At 36.7% G+C, this 21,699-nt stretch overlaps 1 protein-coding gene across 1 annotated transcript; it reads left to right on the forward strand.

The window, feature by feature from the left end:
* Positions 1-17,856: 17,856 nt before the first annotated feature.
* LOC127790932 (uncharacterized) lies at positions 17,857-18,243 on the forward strand. The gene has a single exon (XM_052320667.1). It carries the CDS (start codon positions 17,857-17,859, stop codon positions 18,241-18,243), a length of 387 nt encoding a protein of 128 aa, XP_052176627.1.
* Positions 18,244-21,699: the final 3,456 nt, after the last annotated feature.

Here is a 21,699-nt window from a genome sequence, read left to right on the forward strand (position 1 = left end):
ATAGTCAACAGCACTAATACACATAGTCAACTATCCATAGGTATTGTAACGCCCCACTTTTTAATTATATGCTGAAGCTAAATACAAGCTAATATCCCACAAGGGCGTTATGGAAATCCTTACTAACGGAAGCGATGGATCGAACCTGATAGCTAGCTGAAGCTAGATAAAAAGGATTTACAATAATAAAACCTCTAATATGAGTACATCGTAATGCATGACTTCCAAAAATTCATCAAATAACTCTTACCACAATCATAGTACACAGTAATCACGATTTACAACTTTAATAGCATAATGAGTATATCCAAGCCCTACGTAACCCTTGTTTATACAACTGCGATACACAACTCCCAAAACATACCCAAAGATTACATAAGAACCATAGAACATGAGTAATAGAAAATTAAACTAAACTTTTGGCCTTCTTGTAACCCCATTTTTTCCTTCTCATGCTTATCTCCGGGTACTTGGGATGACTGATATACTTGGGACGTTGAATATCCCAGGGGTATGAAACACCCGAGTTAGATTATTACATCTAAGTGAGTGGTACAAGGAAAGGAAACTGTGCATGCAAGAGCAATATGTAGCTATGCCAAGAAATATGTAGAGATAAGTACAAATCTTCCAAGATCATGCCAACATAAAACTTCACATGTGGTAACCAGGTCAGGGGGTTGTAATCACCCTCACAGTCATCATGGTGGCTCACCGCAAGAGCACGAGATCCCTCGTGATGTCCCGCAATCATCATGGTAGCTCACCGCAAGAGCATGAGATCATGGCTCACCGCAAGAGCACGAGATCCCCCGTGATGTCCCAACAACCAACCACATATACAAACATCGAGATGCGTATAAAATAGGCCAAATATGCTCAAAAGTAATAAAATTTGAGATGTAAATCACCCACCATGACATGATATATGACAAAGCAGAAGGAATATGATATACAAGCCATAAGCCATGCATGAAAGCTATCATGGTCAAACCCGATGCAACAAGATAGAAAGGATATGCTCGAAACAAAGGGAACCATGAAATGCAAGCCACAACCACTTATAAATGAAGTCAAGAGTGATCAAGATGAAGTAAGAGGCATGGAAGAATAGTTACATGCACAAGAACCACTCACTGAAGCTTCACACTTCTCGATTGCACAAATTTAAGGCCGAACGCCGCTCCAAGTGAACTGTATAATAAAAATCGAGACCTTTTTGTACCCAAACCTAAAATATTTTTAAATATTTAAGTATCAACAAAAAATATGAGATTGCATAAAAAATTTCAAGCCAAGAAGGAATCTCACGTGCCCACATGCGCCCCCGAAAGGGGACTCACACGCAGCCCCTTCTGGCCCGTGAATCTCACGCGCCGTCCCCCTGCCTCGGCCAGATTCTACCTCCTTCATTGTTTCAGCCATAACTCGGCCATTTTAACTCCGATTCGACCCCCATTTTTTCCTACACCTTCTTCTTTCAGTGATCTACAAGATTATAAAAAAAAATTAACTTACCTCAAGGTTTCGAAGATGTTTTTCCCACTTTACAAGGATGGCTTGGAAACCCGACAAAGCCTTCTCCTTCCTTAATCTCCGGCAGCGCTTCACCCCTTTTTCTCCAGAATTTTCTCTCCAAAAATCCCTCTTCCTCACCCTTTTGAAATGGCCAAATCTCTCCCCCAATAGCCTATTTATAGAAGTGCCCGACCAACCACAATTTTCCATGTGTCACCTTAATCATTACTCATAATTACTCCTTTATCTTTTGCCGCAAGTTTCATCCAAGTGTCATTCTTAGGGCTATGCTAGATCAAGATATGCCACATGTCACTCCAATATTAAGCTATTTAACTTGGGATTTGAGCCTCATGATGATCCCACCAAGTGTTCCAATCCTAGGGTGCCAAGTGTCCCAAGCTTGGAGATTAAGTAAAGGTTAGGTGTTTCCATTCAAACTTTGCCATGTGTCCTATAATCATTACTTGGATTCAGAATTTATTCTCATGCCACTTGTCGTCACCTAATTAGCTTCCTTAATCTTGATATTAGCACCCTAATTATTACTTTCAATCCTACAGCGCCACATGTCCTCAAGATATGAGCTATCATCATTACTTCTTCTATCCCCTATGCCATGTGTCACCATAAGATTTGGCCACTTATCCTTAATATTTGGGCCTCAAAATTTCCTTTCCATGTGTCCCAATCCCTTTGTGCCAAGTGTCTCAAGATCATCATTACCTCCATGCTTTTCCATCCAAATTATGCCACGTGTCCATATAATCATATCTATCCATGTGTTTCCATCCAACGGTGACATGTGTCCATATAATCATTTCTATCCATGTGTCTCCATCCAAATGGTGACATGTGTCCCTTAATTGAATTTAATGGAGTTTGGAATCCAAAGCTTTATTTGATTTGAGTTTGAAATCCAAGACATTTTGAAGTACTAATTCTCAAGATTTTTTTTTTTTGTCAATTGCACTCGTACCCGAACTTCCATAATTACGACTTTTCCCCTAGCTCAGAAAATGAACTTTTGTCTCAGGAATTACGTCATATTTGATTCTGAAAAATCTCGGGTATTACAGGTATAGTCAACAGAACACAAACACATAGTCAACTATTCTTTTTATAAAAACTGAATCATTAAATGATAACATGAAAAACAATCTTCATATGCAGATAAAATACTGGAAACCCCAGTCTTGCCCGCTTAGCTAACAAGATCCATAGTCTTAAACTAAACGAGTCATAATATTATGCAGCAGATATAATAACATCAAGATACCATGGCCTACCACAGGATTCATACATAGTGTTTCCACCACAAAATACGAATTACAACGTTACAACAAGATAATGACACTATCATGCGCCCGTTCATACATATATCAAAATAAATACTACCACCTCAAAATGTTACAACAACTATCACACTAAACACCGTTGGCCCTCAACTGGCCATTTCCTTGCCATTGAAAAAGTCCATGGCTGGAACGTTGAATGTTCCAAGGGCATAACCCAGATTAGATGACAAAACATCTAAGTGATGGCATGATACAATTTATTGAATGCATGAATAACACACGAACATGACATATACAGACAACGACAACATGCAACACGTTTAACTTGAGAAATCTCCCTAGCATACTCAACCTCCAGTGGAAATCCATTCCACACATCTTTGGGGTTGACCTTGTCGCGACATACTTAATACCCAGATGCCCATCCATGTCACCTGATCACTAGGATTTACCTTGCCCCATTCTCAAGAAGACCTCATCCCGATAACAACGACACAAAATCAATACCTCAACGATATGAGAAAACACATACCATGCATCGACTCTTTCATAAGTAAAATAGTTGATGCAATATTCCACATGAACAATATGCATACGATGCCAAAAATACATAAGTAAAACGCCTATACGACATATCCCAAGTTCTAGAGAGTATAACCGCTCGCTAGAACTAGTCCAAACACATGCAATCCTAAGCTCAAGAGGATAGAACCGCTTACCTGAACCCATTAAAAACACACCAAAACACTTCAAGGAAACGGTAAGACTGGAATCGAACCACTCATCTTAATTCGAAAAAAGCTTATTTTCACCTCGAAAAGTGTGTCGTACCTCAAAAATCATACAATCCTTCCTTCTAACAATCAAGTCATCTCCTGTTTACCATTTTGTCTATCTAAATCAATATTTCTATTTTTCCCATAATTTCCTTAATTTTCCTTATTTTTCTTTATTTTTCCAAACCTTTCTTTCCTTCAAAAATCCATAATAAATACCTAACACCTAGTTTCTCCAAATATTTTTGCATAAACACCCCTAAAATAATTTTACAAAAATATTAAAATTAATTTCAGGAAAAACCTAACGACACGCTCCCTCATGCACCAAGCGCGTGGGTGAGGGTGGAGTCCCCGTGTGCACACGTGCGGGCTGTCTTCTCCGACGACGGTCAGCTTCGATGGTCGATCTAATTAAAAGGTCTTCAAGCTCTCCTTGAGGTGACCCTGATGGAACCCTTGCATGTCAAAAAAACTCACCTGAAAAGGCCTTAATGGCCGGTTGCAGGTTGCGGCTCCAGTGAGCCTTATTTTCCGGTGAACTTATTGAAAACCCACTAAACCTATACCAAACTCTCCCAAATTCTCCAGATTTTCTCCCCACAACAAAAGCCCCTTATTCCTAAGGCTTGATTCAAGCTAAAACATGGCTGATTTTCTTCGATTTTGATTTGAAAACCCTAGCCCTTTGAACCCTATTTATACCCAATTTCTATTAGATTTTCGACCATTCAAAAGATTTCCTGGTTGCCATGCTTCAAATCCTCATCATATCAAGCCTCAAATTGACCTAAATGGCGACCAAATTGTCTCAAAAATTCTGGCCAAATTCTGATTATTTTTAAAAATTGATTCCCGTTAATACACTGTCGATCTCAGCCAATGGCTAGGTCCATTCGAACCATCATGGCCTGGAGCACATCCTGGTGCCCCTTGGTAGTTCCAACGACAACCGCCGCAAAGTTGGGTGGTGATTTGCAGGTTTCACACCTAATTTTTGTTAATTACACTTTCACCCCTTAGTTTTTGATATTTCATGTTTCTGCCCCTATCTGTCAAACCCTGGACTTTCCACCTATTCCATTAGACCCCACAAGTTTAGGATGTGACACTACACCCTTAAACGTCTAGAAAAACTCTCGTTCTGACCACCATCCGTCACTTTTTAGATTCTACACTTTGGCCCGAATGCCCCTAATCGTGTAATTTCGACCCAATACTTTTGTAAATCTCTTTGTTTTTACATCCCATGACTCCTTGAACATTTTTACCCCCCAAGTTTTGTCTTGGTTTGGTCACTTACCTTTTTGTTCAAGTTTTGGAATGTACACATTGGCCCAAAACTTTGATAAATTCGATTTTGACCCCAAAATTTCCAAAAATACCTTTGATATTAACTATTGGGTATTACATGTGTTATTTATTGTATTTCATAAGATGAAATATCACGTTGCTTAAACACCCAAGTTGTGTATGGTGTGTGTATTTATGTATTCTGCTGTGTGTATCCAATATGTAAAAATTTTAAATTTTACCTACACCGCCATACGTGTATTCCATAAATGGTATCAGAGCCTCAGCTTGGTATTTAATGCATATACAAGATTGTATGTGTCAAGTTTTGCAGTTATGGCTATTTAATGGATGTATAGTTATTAAAGTTTTTACTGTGAGTGCAGAAGAGTCGACTCCCGCTTGAAGGTATTCAACTCCCAGTAGTTCATAGTTGACTTTGCATCTAGTAAAGATCCAATCGGCTCCCCTATTGTTTTAGTTGACTCCCTCCGTCTGTTTTACCTAAACAACATACTTTTACATGCCTAATGTTATTGGTTGTGTAGTATTCACATTGGACAACAACATGTGGATGTTAAGTGTGTAGATATGAATGCTCGAATGTTAATTCTTGACATATGCATAAATGTTTTCAAAAATTTATTTTGCGGAAGCAAAATAGTTGTGAATGTATGTTCAGGATGGACATGGACTTGGATGTGAATGAATGAATATTACAAGAGCTTCGTATTCGTATGATTAATATGTAATAATTTATTCATTTAGTTATGTATTGAGACATAAGTCTCAAGTACCTTCTTTTAGTTTTTATTTACAAATGTTGTAAAAGAAGATAGGCGTCAAGAAGTTGATGGGGAAGAAGTTAAGAGTTGATGGATTCTCAAGTAAGAAGTAGCAAAGCCAAGAGGATATTTCATGTCATGTATGATATGACGGAGGCATGGCTTAAACCATTGAGTCTCGAGTTTAATTTGTGCACAAGCCCCGATCATTCTAGTTATTTATGCTTGTTAATTCATTTTATTATGCATGCGATGTATGATGAGATGAATGGTTGTATCGAGGAGACTGTTAGGATAGAAGCTGCAGAAATCTTCCCATATGCAAAAGAATATAAGATTTAAGTAGTGAATCTAATTCATCGTGATTTTCCACTGTCATAGGGGTTCATCAATCTAACTGGGTGTGTCCAATAACTAAAATGTGAGGGTGCATTTTATGAAAGATTGCTTAACTCTCCTATCTAATCATATGATAGGGCAGTGTTCAACTAATCTCACCTAACCAAAAACTAAAATGTGAGGAAGGGTGATGTTCAACTCATTGTACTTAGCCGAACAGTGGGTAGGATCTAACTAGCCTATTAGGTCAAAAACTAAAATATGAGGTTTATGGTGGGTTAGAAGGCAAAGATCAAGCTCCACATGTGATGTGGTGGCAAGTGTTGTTTACTCAATTATGTGAGTACTTTAAAAACTAAAATGTGAGAGGTATTTATATGAAAGAGAATTTGATCACTCGCTATTAGGTTCCTCAGAAGGATCACATTTTCTACTTGGGAATGCAAGATTAAAAAAATTTAGTAGGAGTACCCATTTAGTTTAAAGTTCTTAATTAAATGGTGTTTTATAAAGATACATCAACTAATATATCTATTTATGTTTGCAAATAAAATGGCAGGCGACATGAATCCATTATCCTATATTTTGGATACAAATAGGCTTATTGGCCCTAATTTTTTCAACTGGTTTCGCAATCTTAAGGTAGTGATCATTATGGAAAGAATAGATGATGTCTTGTTCCTTAATCCTCCTATACCTATCCTTGATGATGTGACTGAAGAGGAGAGGTTCACTTGGGAGCATCAACATGAGAATTTTCCTAGTGTTGCAAGCATGATTTAAAATCTGAGGGACCTTTATGGCAAGCATAGTCGGATAGCTCGATATGAGATATCGAAGAACCTATTTCTGGCTCGGATGATGGAAAGGTCGAATGTGGGAGAACATGTCATCAACATGATCAATTGGATTGGTTAGCTTGATGTATTGGATTTCCCTATGGATCCTCATTTTTGGATTGATCTGATCCTATAATCGTTACTAAACTTATTTTCTACTTTTATCACTTATTTTTATATGAATAGGATTGAGTGTCCTCTCCTCGAGTTATTAAATATATTAACAACAAAATAGTCACAAATGAAGGGTAAGGGCAATGAAAGGGTCCTTGTTGTTGCCTTGTCTTCTTCCCAGAGGAAGTCTAAATCTAGGAAGAAGAAAAGAAAGGTTCTTGGGCGAGAAAGGACAAAGGAAAGACCGATTGAGTCGAAAGGAAAAGAGGTAATTGGCAAGGGTAATTGTTACTTTTGCTAGAAGAAGGATCATTGGAAGAGAAATTGCATTGACTATCTCAAAAGCTTGAAGGTTAAGCAACAGGACGGTCAAGGTATTTCTTTTTCTTTGTGTGTTATTGAGATTGATCTCACGATTTGTCAGTACCCTACTTCATGGATTGTTGATTCTAGTGCTACATCTCATATTTGTTTGTCTGCGCAAGATCTCAATTGAAATAGGATGCTTGGGAAGCGTGAGGTGGTTTTGGAGGTTGAAAATGGAGCAACATTTGTTGCATTAGCCATAGGAACTACTTCTGTACATTTACCTTCTAAACATGTGTTGTATTTATATGACTTTTTACATGTATCGAATACTATAAGCAATGTTTTATCTATTCCTAAGCTTGTACAGTAGAATTATGAATTCTCTTTTGCAACAATTGTTGTTACATTCATTATGGTAATAAGTGTGTGGGCAAAACTGTAATGGTGAACGGACTATATTTCCTGGAAACACATGAGTGTGAACATACTTAGGAAATAGTTGCTAGCACTAGTACCACATTAGAAGAGAAGCGTTCTTGAGATAATCGTATTAATCCTATGCAATTGTGGCACCTTAGACTAAGTCTTATCGGTGAGAGTCGACTGACAAAGTTAGCTTAGCATTGGTTTATTTCCGATTTAGGTTCTGAACCCAGGCTAACTTGTGAGTCATGTATTCTTAGAAAAATGACCAAGTCTCCTTTTGTTTGACAAGGGGAAAGGGATACTGAATTGTTGGGGTTGGTACATTCAGATGTGCATAGGCCTATAAATGTTATGCCTCAAGGTGGTTATGTCTATTTTGTAAATTTTATTGATTATTTATCTTAGTATGGTTATGTGTACTTAATGAAGTACAAATGTGAAGTCTTTCAAAAGTTCAAAGAGTTCAAGGCAGAAGTAGAAAACCAAAAAGAAAAAAGTATCATGATTTTTTGATCAGATCGAGGAGATAAATACTTGAGTATTGAATTTATTAATTATCTTAAGGCGTGTGGTATTGTTTCACAGTTGTTACACCCCAAACTTTTGTAACCTCTTATGTATGTGAAGGAATGAAAATATTTCAAAGATAATGGAAAACATAGGCTTAGAAACGCATTTTTTTGAACTAGGTAAAAATGTCGGGTTCTAGGAAGCATGGGGAAAAAGCGTAATTCACCAGAATCTTTGGGTATTCGTCTAATAAATCATATTCTCAAGGGCATGAGGGAAATTTAAGGGTAACCCAAGAACTTCAGGGGTACGGATCAAAATGCGAATAAGGGAAACTTTGGGCCAAAGGCATAATTTTGAAAACCTTGTAACTGGATTGTTAAAGTAACCAAACCGTACGAACGAACAATTAGGGGTAATGATGAGGCATAAATCCCAACGCATTGAGGTATCACCCAAGTGGCCTTTGGAAAAATTGTTTTCATGGCAACATTGAGGCCACTTTGAGGAGTGAAAAGTGAGGGAGATTAAAAAAAAAATTAAGGAAATTCTGTCAAAAAGTCGAGAGAAAAATAGCCACGTTAGGAAAATTGAGCCACCACTAGAATATGTTCCAAACTGCCACAAACCTTTGAGGTAAGTCTAATTTAATTTGATAATCTTGTAGAGGGGTGAAAAAATGAGCTATAGGAAAAAACGAGGGTCAAATCGAAGTTAAAATTAGGGAAATATGGCCAAAAAAATCAAAAGGAGGTGAGGCTGCGCGATTTTTAAGAGTAGCGCGTGCAGCTCATGCTTCGGCAAGGGGTTGCGCATGTGAGCGTGTCAGCCATTTTTTGGTGGTGCGCGAGGATGAGTGCATGCTCTATTTTTTGTGAAATTTTACAGTTATACCTCTCATTTAATGCCCTATAACCCTATGTAAAAATACTTGATGTTTGGTGATATTTTACTCTTGGTAATAAAATGGTTTTGATAATGACTATATGAAAATCAATCTCTACTATATGGATTATATGTATGAGAAAAATCAATCTTTAATAAATGAGTTTGAAGTAAGGTATGAAAATATATAGAAGATATGTTGAGTATGGTTGAGTGTGGTTTAATGCTGTTGACTATGCCTAAAAATAGTCAACTATGTTATAAGGATAGTCGACTATGCATAAGGATAGTCGACTATGCTTGTTTAATCTGTCAACTATATAAGGCTTCTGTCGACTATTTTTCATTCTGTTGATTATCATGTAAGGATAGTCGACTATGGCTTTTCTTCTGTCGACTATATTTGCTCATGAATTTTAAAATCCTCTTCATATTTTTGCATCTGTCGACTATGTCTATGTGTTTCTCAACTATGGGAAATTTGTGTTATAAGATAGTCAACTATGCCTTCTTGTCTGTCGGCTATGCTTAGTTTTACTTGAAAATATAGTCAACAATGCATTTTCTTTTGTTGACTATATCTTTTGCAGAACGTCTCCAACGGCTAGTTTTTCAAATCCCAACGGTCACAAACGGCTACATTTTTCTTCAATCTTTTGGGAAGCCTATATATACAACTCAAGCAAGATCAAGAGTCGGCTAATGGACGGGAATGAATTAAATTAAGCTTACATTTGTACTCGTCTCTATTTACTTCGACTATGCTTTAATTTTTCTCTCAAAAAGGCTTCGACTATCATTTGTAATATCTTGTTCAAGCCTTGTACTTTATTTTTGAGAGATCATTGTAACTAAGAGATTTATCTCTTAGATCCTCTCTTTGTTATACTTCTTGTATTTCCTAGCTTGTGTAGCTAAAGGGCCTACTTGGTTTAAGTAGGAGATTGTATTTCCTAGCTTGTGTAGCTAGAGGGCCTACTTGTGTAAGTAGGAGGTTTTAGTGAATTGGTTTAAAATCCTTAGTGGGAGCTAGGGTAGTGGATTAGGCTTGGTTTAAGCCGAACCACTATAAATCCTTTGTGTTATTTATTCTTCTTGCTTTACATTTATCATTTCATATGTTCTATGTTTTAAATCACTAAAACCTCAATTGGGTCAAAAAGTTTTCAAGTTCTATCAAGAATTTTAAAATATCCAATTCACCCCCCTCTTGGTGTGTGCCATAGCACTTCCTGTTCTAAAATTTGGGTCACAAAAATTTATTGAGGCAAGTGATCGATAATGGTATCCATCGACATCTAGCGTGAGGTGAACATCCAATGCGATCAGTGGCAGTCTTGATTATAGACACCCCTGGCTAGGGTACACTTGATAGGAAAGTGTTCCAATGTTGGAAAGAGTTTCGATGTATCGTCTTAATCTCACCACACTAATTTTGTCATAGTCATCGAGTTAGTGAGTTTGATCAGTCCATGACTCTTACTCGATTGGGATGATAACTAATGGAGGGATTATAGTGCACAGGAATCAAAAGCCCAAATAGGTTTTATTCTGAAGTAAGACTTCATTACTGGTAGGATCACCCTGACATAATGCTAGTTGTCACTCAGAGTCTTTCAGGGTACATTGAGGAGATTGAGAGATCCTCGTTGTTGACCAAAGGTGTTTGGTCAATGTCAAGGTGGTTGACATTTCCTGATTGCTACTTAGTAGTGAACCTAGAAGGTCACACGCACATCCAGGTGTGATGGTTGACTAAATGATTAAGGATGAAACTGTCATTAAGAGTTAATGACGTTACCATTAAGAGTTAACGAACGGGGTTTAAATGATTAAATAATAATGAGCAATCGTCAAGAGTTGGCATACATGTCATTAAGAGTTAATGGGGGCCTAAGTGTCATTATGAGATAATGAAAGTGTCGTTAAGAGTTAATGGCGGGTCGGGATGCAATTTCTGAAAAAGGGGCCCAATTTGTCAATAGTTCCTTGTGAACTGTCGACTATTGCAAGATGAACTGTCGATAGTAACTTGCAAACTATCGACAGTTCCTGTCAATTTTTCTGGTAGATCGCATGACTGTTTGTCATCTTTTGCAATTGAAAGTGGACACGTGGTGGCGATGGACAATGGGAGGACGAGGAAGGATGACGTGTATCCTTGGCACGCCTTCTTCTTCTCTCTCCTTTGTCCCCTTTTGATTCGCTTGTTGATTTTCCCCTTTTTATGTATGCCTTACGGTTTTTGATTTTGGGAGGTATATATGATATACAAGGAACAAATTTTGGTGTGTGAGTAGGCTCGTTCTCTTGATCATTACTTGTTCTTCTTCCCATCCAAAAAGCCTAACTTTCATGACTCCTTATCCCTTCATTACTATAGTAGCAACCCAAGCAAAAATAGTGAGACTATTTTGATTCTTGGGTTTCTTCATTTTGAACCCATTCTATTTTATCCTTAATCTCCCATGCTCTCTCTATCTAACACAAATAAAAAGTAATGGAATTCACCATCTCTCTGGAGCGTGGACTCGATAAGCCTCTCGTAATTTCAGGGGACGGTGTGGTCTAACCGAAATAAGTTCGAGAGCTAATTTTGGAGCAATGAGTTACTTCCAATGAAAGGACTCAACCCCTATGGCATGATTTAGTTTTCAGATAGTATATGGACATTACAATGAGTCTTGCAAGGGTGTTCTTGGTTTATGTTTCCGCTACTATTTTATTGGTTTTTCGAAAAAGTTTTAAAAATTCGGTTAAACCCTTGCATTGATACTCCAACAGTTGGCGTTTCCCCTCAAGGTGAACATCCTATGCAGTTAGTGGTGGTCTTAATTGTAGAAATCAGGGTACACTTGATTGGAAGTGTTCCAATGTCAGAAAGAGTTTCGATGTGTCATCTCAATCTCACCACACTGATTTTGGCATAGTCATTGAGTTAGAGAGTTTGATCAGTCCATGACTCTCACTCGATCGGGATGATAACTGATCGAGGGATTATAGTACATGGGAACTGAAAGTCCAAATAGGTTCTATTCTGAAGTAAGACTTCATTACTAGTAGGATCGATTTATGGAAGTAAACCCCATAGATTTTCATCGTGTGTTACAAGTCCATCGAGCACAGTTGTGGCAACCATTTAATCTTTTCTCTCTTTGTTTTTTCAAAAAACTACTATTTCCCAATCTGGGAAAGTGCTTAAAACTAGGTGAAGTTTCCCTAAGAAATTGAACTTTTGATTCAATCAACCAACGAATATCTTCAGGGATATTTTTACACATCAAAAGCCTAAGTCTTTCACACCTAGTGACATAAATCTTTTTCAAATCATTTTGTGGGAGAGATGGATAGTATTTGTGAATTTTCGAGAGTTGAAGATCCATTTTTTTTAAAAAAACAAAACTATAGTAAGAGGAAAGTAAAACAAAACTATGAATCTTACAAAAGGGACGAGAGTACCTGATCGGAGAACAACACAAATGAGAGAAAACTGAGCTCAAAGAAGTATGGCTTGCCTCATGCAGATACGGGGTCTCTTATAGGGCAGTAGAAGTCGCCATTCCAACAACCACACTTGGCTCGAGGCATGCCACAAATGCAGGGTCACGTCTGGCGTCTCTTTTTTCAACGTTCGGCGTTTCCTTTTTCAACTTTCGACGTTTCTTTTTCAACGCTTGAGGTTTCTTTTTCTTTATAGGGTAATGTGTCATTTTTCTTTATAGGGCAATGTGATTGCACTGTCCCAGAAAAGTGGTTGCCATCAGCGTTAAGTCTGTCTCCCTCTTTTCTTTATCTTCTCTTTATATATATATATATATATATTTATTAAAAATAAATAAATTTTATTTTATTATATATTTTTAAATTTTTTTTTAGAGTTTTTTTCTTTTCTTCCAGTTAAGGATCAAATAAGTGGTTGCCCACCTATTCGTATAATAACTCTCATTCATTACACCACTTTTAAAGTTATTTTCAAAATTATGTAAATTGATTTTTCTCATAAATGCACATACATATTTTGAAAATATGTCATTCGGAGGTGTTGGTTTTATTACATCAGAGTACGGCACATCAATTCGCACAAACACCTCACACATGTCTAGTTTAATTTGATCCCTAATAATATAAACTAGCCTAAAAGACATAAATTTAGGCTCAAGTTTGGCTAGGCCCATGGTATCTTCACATTTGGGCTCTTGGGTTTTATCCTCTTCTTCGTCCCAGGCTTCCTCTATTCTCACATCATTTTGGTCCAATTTTCCTTCTATGATCACTCGTACCATTCTAGGGTCATCAAGTCTCTCAATTGGTTCATCATTCCTAGGGATGGGTGTAGATTGGAACGACTCTTGACCTATGGGTGAATTGAATGAAGATTCCTCCTCAAGACATTGACCTACGAAATTTTGATTAGGTTGGTTTGGAAACTCGCCAGGTTCACCCACGCTCAAGGTCTGTGTAAACTCGGTCAATTGTTCTAAAATGTCACCTATGGCCCAAGTGGTTTGTTCTTGAAGTTCGACCACGTGTGCATTAAAACTCATTTGACCTTACATAAACTCCTGAAGGGTGTCCTCTAAGAAATTTTCATCCTGAGGTTGATAAACATCAAATCTAACCCCTTGTTCTAACTCAAATTGGTGAGGCGGTGGAGGAAAAGGCTCATGAGATTGGAACACAGAGTCATTGTTCCAAGGATAATTCCAATGGTCATAGGAACTGGGGTAATTAGTGTAAAGATCTAGGTCGTAGCTTAACAGATAAGAATTCTCCCTCTGACTCTAGTTAAAAGAAAACCTCCTCTCACTAGGATCGGGATGGCCAAATACATTAGAAGTCACAGACATGCTAAAATACCGAGACATAGAGAATATGGAAACGACAATTCAACGGAAAATAATGATACTAATGAATCAATTAATGTTTCAATAATCATACCTGACCGTAGTCTCTTGCACTGTTTAGTAACTAAAAATTATCTAAATATTTTTTTTAAATTTAATTTTTTAATTATTTTTTAATTTATATTTTTTATTATTTTATTATTTATTTTAGTTTTTTTCAAATATATATTTTATATATTTTTTTTTAAAAATAATTTTTTAATTATTATTTTTTTAATTTTTTTTTAAAACAGTAAAACAACAACAAAATTCAACCAAATTTAATCTCCCCGGCAACGGCGCCAAAAATTGACTGCTAAGCTACCCTGCACATTTATTTATCAAAACTACAACCAAATTTATCAGACGTCAATCCTCTTATTAAAATAGGTGTAGAGCGATTATACTCGCCAGTGTGCGAGTGTATGTGTAGTATAATTTTAAATTTATATTTCGGTGAGTCTGAGTCGGTTCATAGGGAGATTATTTATGGATGAAAACAAAAGTCACAGAATATTTGATTTTAGGAGGTGATTAAAATGATCTAAAGACAAGAATTAAAACTAAACTAACACTGAATTTAAACAGATTGGGTCAAGACAATTTCAGTGTCAAAACTAATTAATTCCCGATTTAATAGAAAAGATCGATAATATTTATCTAAATTAAGTTTTGACGATCTGCCAGTGATTTTAGTTCAAGATGATGATAATTCTTATTTAAGCAATATCCATATATGGCATGGAAATTCTTAGTTAGGCAATTACCATAAATTAAACTATATCTCACAGATAGAATTTATAGATACTGATTAATCATTTGAGCTTGGGTATGAAAACATTTCCAAGTCTAGCAATCTCCATACATGGCATAGAAATTCTATATTAAGCTTATGCTCCAATCCAAACTTAAAGGTACACCATACACACACTTCTTAAATTGAATCAGATTAATATTACACATTTGAAGCGCAGCTTTCTTTGGGAATCATTGGCGTTGGACACTGTCCTTACCTTAACCTAAGATTGGATTTAGCTACTCATCTTCATTTGAAAATAAATTGGCAAGAATTTAAATGACGGGAATTAAAAGACAATATTTAACCGACTATGTAGGTGGTGTATAATTAAGAGACAATAATTGAAAGGCAATTTTTAACCGACCATATAGGCGGTGTATAATTGAAAGACAATAATTGAAAGATAATTTTTAACCGACTATATAGACGGTGTATAATTAAAAGAAAATAATTGAAAGACAATATTTAACCTATCATATAGGCAGTGTATAATTAAAAGACAATAAGAATAACATAACACAACTATATGGAAACAAAAGTTGAAGATTCGAGAGAAAAATTCTAAGAACAAAACTATATAGAAACTAAAGTGAAAAATTTGAGAGATAAATCCTAAGAACACAACTATACTTTCATTATAGCAAAATTGAATGGTTACAAATGCACCCCAAGTGCTCTATTTATAGGCCACAAGATGCAATGGAGACCACTCAATTATATAATTTAATAATACAAAATATCTAAAGAAAAACAAAATACCTAATTTAAAAATACAAAGATAAATAAAATATCTAATTATTTAAAAAGTTCGAGCCAAAGTGTAGTTCTTGAAACTTCATGACTTGATGTAAGCGATGACATCATTCCAACCCATGATGCAAGCGATGATGTAAGCGATGATGCAAGCAATGATGTAAGCAACTTGTGGGACTTGGGCTTTTCCTTGTTTTGAGCTTGGATCTTCCTTGTGTTGGGCTTACAATCCATATATTATATATATTATATTTATTTTTTATTTTATATATATTTATATTAATATTTTTAAACCACGCAATCACAAAATGCATAATAGTATTCAATTTAAACCATTTTAAGATCAAAATAAGGGTAAAATTATAACAAAATTTTTACAAAATTGATACTAATCATATACCTACTAAACCCCCTATGGTATGGTTTAGTTTTCAATTAGCATATGGACATCGAAACGAGTCTTGCAAGGTGATTTTGGTTTATGTTTCCGTTGCCATTTTATTGGTTTTTTGAAAAAGTTTTGAAAATTCGGTTAAACCCTTGCATTAATACTCCAATAGTTGGTGTTTCTCATAAGTGGTATTAGAACCTCAGCTCGTTTCCATGTCCTATGTAGTTGTTAATGCAATTTGTATGAGTTTCAGGTTGAGAAAAAGACCATAATGCTCTCTGTTTTGTAGTTGCAACTTCTACCAGTCGACAGTTTTCTGCCATCTGTTGACAATTCTAGGCTTTATCCTTGGTGAACTGTCGACGGTATGGAAGAGGTTGTCGATAGTTCTGAGTAAAACCCAGAAGCTGTCGACAGTTTTCCTTGAAACTGTCGACCATTTTCAGCCTAGTCTGAAATTTTGGAATTTTTCGATTTATGTTTTTATGCAATGTGATTGATATGATACAGAACCAATTAATGCTCATGATATGAGATATCAAAGACCCAAAAAATGATGCATATTACATTAACAAGGATATTAATCTTAAATCGCCATAATATTCAATGAGATTGAATTGAGAGGGTGATCATAGACTTATACAATGTGATTGTATGAATGCATGTATGAATGGATGTATGTTACAGGTATTCAATGGTCTGTAAAATAATTTATTCCATTTGGTTTTGGGGGATGTAATGAGACATAAGTCTCCCTGTAATTTAGTAGGAAAAATATATAGTACAAATTTCTTATAAAATGAATGAGCCATCAAGAGTTGGTGACCCAAGGAGCAAGAAGGCCACAAGGAGATTTCCCATGAGATGGGTGCTACCTGCTTTGTGTTTGATCCCCTAATGATGCTATTGATTAAGTCTAGAGGCTCGGATTTAATCAACTAGCCAAAAGTCCATGATCACCCTACTTTGTATGCTTAAATTTATTTGTGTATGAGATACTTAAAGGGAAAATTTAATGCATATGCAAAGTAAAACCTCAAAAACAAATTTATTTTGAATGCATGAAGTTTATTTGTGTATGAGATACATAAAGGGAAAACTTAAATGCATACTCAACGTGAAAATTCTTCGAAAATAGATTATGAATTTATTTTGTATGCATAGGTTTATTTATGTATGAGATACATAAAGGAAAAAACTTAAATGCATGTGCAAAGTAAGACCTTTAAAATAAAGAAATCTTTCCAAACATGCGAACTAATATTAGATACGATAAATAAGATTTGTCATGACCCTCCACCGTCGTAGGAATTCGTCACTCGATTGGGTGTGCCCAACATACCACCAAAGTGTTTAGGGCGCATTCCATAAGGGTTAATTGAATTTTCTATCTAAGTATGAGATGTTGCTGCTTACCCCACACGGATATGGTCAACATACCACCAAAGTGTTGAGGTAATAGACACTTCAAGTGGATCTCTTGCTAAGATGGTGGATCTTCTCTATGTATGTCACTCTCCAACATATCACCAAAGCGTTAAGAAATAGATGGCATATGGGTCAGTGGATCGAACCTCACATGAGATGTGATAGGCAAGAGTTGCTTACTCAAATATGTGGGTATCCGAACATACCACAACGTGTTAAGGGGTATTCATGTAAGAGAGAACTCGGTTACCTGCCACGAGTCCCCTTGGGGATTCGCGTCTTCCACCATGGGAAATGTGGGATTTGAAAAATTGAGTGGGAGGTACCATTTGGTTTAAGACCAAAACTAAGCGGATTTTGCAAGATAAATCAATCTAATGATCATTTATTTATTTATGCAGCATTTTCAAAATGGCACTTTCAAACCCTATCGTGCATCTTTTGGACAAAAATATTTTAACTAGACCAAACTACAAAGATTGGCTTCATAACCTAAAACTGGTATTGGATATGGAGAAAATTCTTGATGTCATGGAACAACATGTCCATGAATCTCTTCCTGGGGGCTTTAGTGAGGAGGAATGGATTACATGGGAAGAAATGAGGGATCAAGACTTGAGGATTAGGACTTATATTTTGGCATCTATAACCAATGAGCTCCAACGTCAGCATAAGCACATGACTGACGCTCGTAGTATGATTGTGAATTTGCAAGAGCTCTATGGGAAATATAGTCGAACGGTTAGATATGAGATATCTAAGCAACTATTCAAGGCCAAGATGGAAAAAGGCACTGATGTGGGAGACCATGTACTCAAGATAATCAATTTGATTGGTCAATTTAAAGTACTGGACTTCTACATGGATGTTGAGCTGCAGATTGACCTTATCCTCTAGTCGTTGCCAGAATCTTTTGCCTCATTCATTCTCAACTTTAACATGAACAAGTTTGAGTGTCCGCTCTCAGAGTTGTTAAATATGTTGATAACTTCCCAAGCCTAAATCAAAGGAAAGAGGAAAGAAGGAATTCTTGCGATAGCCTCGTCTTTAAGATATTCAAAGAAGAAGAAGAGCTCATCCTCTAAGAAGAAGAAGCTCTGGCTGAAAAAGAAAGTTTCCAAGAGCAAACACAAAGAGAAGGGATCGAGGAGAAAGTGTTTCCACTGCCAGAAAGATGGGAATTGGAAGAGGAATTGCTTAAAGTATCTCGCCAGCTTGAAGGTCAAGCGGTCTGAGAATCAGGGATTAGGTACATCTTCCTTATATGTTATTAAGGTGATCAATGCGATTGGTCATTCACCCATTTCTTGGATTCTTGATTCAGGTGCAACTTCTCATATTTGTGTTTGCATGCAGGATCTCGTGAAGAGTAAGTCGCTTGAGAAGTGGGAAGTTGTCCTCCGTGTAATCTCCCGAGTCAAAATAAATAAATATATCATTATTATGTGAAATATTACATATTTCGTGATGTTAAGAAGAGTCTAGAAGATAGCTTAACAATTTTTAAACTGCCGAGTCAATGGAAGGGAATACCTCGAAACATAAAAGCCTAGAGAAAATGGTAGGTTACTAACAAACGTTTCAAGACAAGATTTTTGACACTAAGAGAAATCAAATTAGAGACTGTTTTTAGTACAACTATTATGCAGCCTGGGAAACCAAATCATCGTAAGGGACTTTCGAAAAGGTAATGACACCCTGAGAGGATTTAAGTTTTGCATAAGGAGCAACCTTGAAGTTATTTCAGGGTAAAACAAAAGGATTCACAATCAAAACGTGATTTTTAGCATATTTTCAGGTCTAAGTGTAATTTTTGAATCTTGGTCGAAAATGGTAAAACGAAACTTGGGGGATAAAATGTGAAAGAGGAAATTTTAAGGTTCGTTATGGAATTCTCAAGAACTCAAGGGGTAGAAAGGTAAGGTCAAAATGAAAGTTAGAAAAAAAAAAAAGGGGGAGCTAAAGCGTAATTTGCTAAAAATACAACCATGGCCACCGCCAACCAATCTCCTACCATTATTGGGAGGGTTATTTCAGGGTCCAGAGTAAGCCCTAGGGCATAGTCGTAACATCTCACATCGAGCGATGGGAAGGACCGGATCAACTTACCCTAAAGAGCCTACACGAACTTCTCAGGGGTCACCCATACTTAAGCTACCCTAACTTAAGTACACTCAACCCGGGAGTTATTTATTTACATTCAGTCCAAAAGGTATCAAGCTGGTGTTGTTTCCTTCCTTACTATCCGCGATATATATACTAGTTTCTCTAGAGTCCCTTCTTGGACCTGACCCTAGGCTCTTGGGGTATTACATTCTCTCCCCCCTCCTCCTTCCCCTCCCCACGTTCTCGTCATGTAACCTTACAACTGGTCCCAAATCTTCTCCCCTTTAGGGGTTTCCATCCTAGAAGCTTACCAGGAGTCGCTCTTTGCTTAGACCCTCGCGCTTCGGCACCATTCCCCACCCTCATCGAACCGCCTTCTCCAAGGGTCAGCTCTGATATCACCTGTAAAATCCCGCATTGAGCGATAGAAAGGACCGGATCAACTACCATACTGCTTAGCTAGAGTCATATGTACATACAGTAGTAGTGGTACCGAAGACTCCTATCTTCCATCAGGTTTTAACTAGGCTTTCACTATTCACTATAAATAGTAATTGTATACTGGAATAATATTTGTATGTTAATAGTACACCAGGTAAGTTCCTAGGAAAGATAGGTGAATCACAAATGGACACTCTTAAATACTAAGTCTTTCTTTAGCCAAAACGTTTCCTAGACATGCACTTCCACACACCACACTTAAATCCAGTAATCGGACTAGTGAATAGTACCTCTTACCTTAAAAAATGATAAATAGTCTAACTTATTTTCTGATGTAGAGAATCTATTTTTATAATGGCATCCATTCAACACACTATTCAATAGTCATAACTTTTGGCACCTAAATCTCCCCTTACAATCTCATCCTCAACCATGTCCTAGTATCCTCAACCATATTCGGCAACTAAACTCTGATAACAACCAAGCTCTAATACCAACTGTGGCTCTTAACCCATGGTTACAACCATGACCACCTAACAAACTTTTAAAGGTCGATTATGCCTCTACAGGTTAGGGCGCCCTAAGTAAGATCTAGGTTTTGCCACATTCACTCGCCGAGAACTTGAGCTCTTAAAGAAAAATAGCAGCGAAGGGCACTCAAATCTCGGTCAAGCTACACGTTTGATATTCTCAGAGCTATTACAAAGAAATGATGAGATCATTGGAGCAAATTTACATAAAATTCATGATTTATCAATAAATAGTAAAAATTCTAATTTCACCGCAAGATCCATTTGTTCTACACATAAAATACGAAACATGATAATTCACTAAATAAACCCATAAATATCAAAAATCCTCTCATGACTCATCAACTACATCTACCAGTGATGCATCCACCATTACTGTTTTCCCCTTTCTAGAACCGGAGCCATCTACATGGTTAGTGATAAAAGGTGAGTTCTAAGACTTAGTAAAGGCAATATGTAAAATAGCAAATCATAAATTCATGACAAACATAAAAACAAAAATATGGAATGAATCATGCATGTAGGCCCATCCACCTCATCCATCTAAAACTTTTAGTGACTCCATATGATTTTCCCCAAGCCCTAACACGAGCCCCAATAGCCCCAAATCATAGCTTCATACCTAGGCACTCCCCTATCATCATATGCAAATCATGACAGAATAATTTGCACATAAAACATATAAATCCTTACAAAAAAGTGTTTACTGCCTTCCTTAGAAGATTTTTTAAATTTGTTAAAAATTACTGATGCACGCCTCGAAATTTCTCTAACAAAAATTAAAGATAATAAGATAAAAGAATATATTACTACAAATTAACTTCTATCCAATTTCAAATATTTTGTACTTACCTTACTGCTTAACTCACACTGATTATTTCTTTCTTCCAATCTCTCTCTCTGATGGTGCTGCCTATTTCAATCTCCAATCCCTCGTATTTATAAGAAATTTATTTAAGATTAATATAAATATAATTAAATGCTCACCTAATTCCATCATTATGTCCATCTTTTTTTAGACAAACAAGCCCACTAAATTGCCACGTGGTGGTAGTGTGTGATTGGCTAACACGCTGCCCCCACCCTACATGGCCCTGTGACCGCATGCCAGCTCGTTCTCATAGTCGAGCCGCGCCCATGGGCCCGCATGGCCCCATGCCCTCCAAAAATATTTTTTAGCTGCCTCCAAGTCTTGAACCCAAGACCTCTTGTTCCTTTGCACGCACACATAACCACTCCATCTGCAAGCCTTCTTATTAATATATGTGCACCAATT

Source organism: Diospyros lotus, chromosome 14, assembly GCF_014633365.1.
Source record: "Diospyros lotus cultivar Yz01 chromosome 14, ASM1463336v1, whole genome shotgun sequence".
Lineage (NCBI taxonomy): Eukaryota > Viridiplantae > Streptophyta > Magnoliopsida > Ericales > Ebenaceae > Diospyros > Diospyros lotus.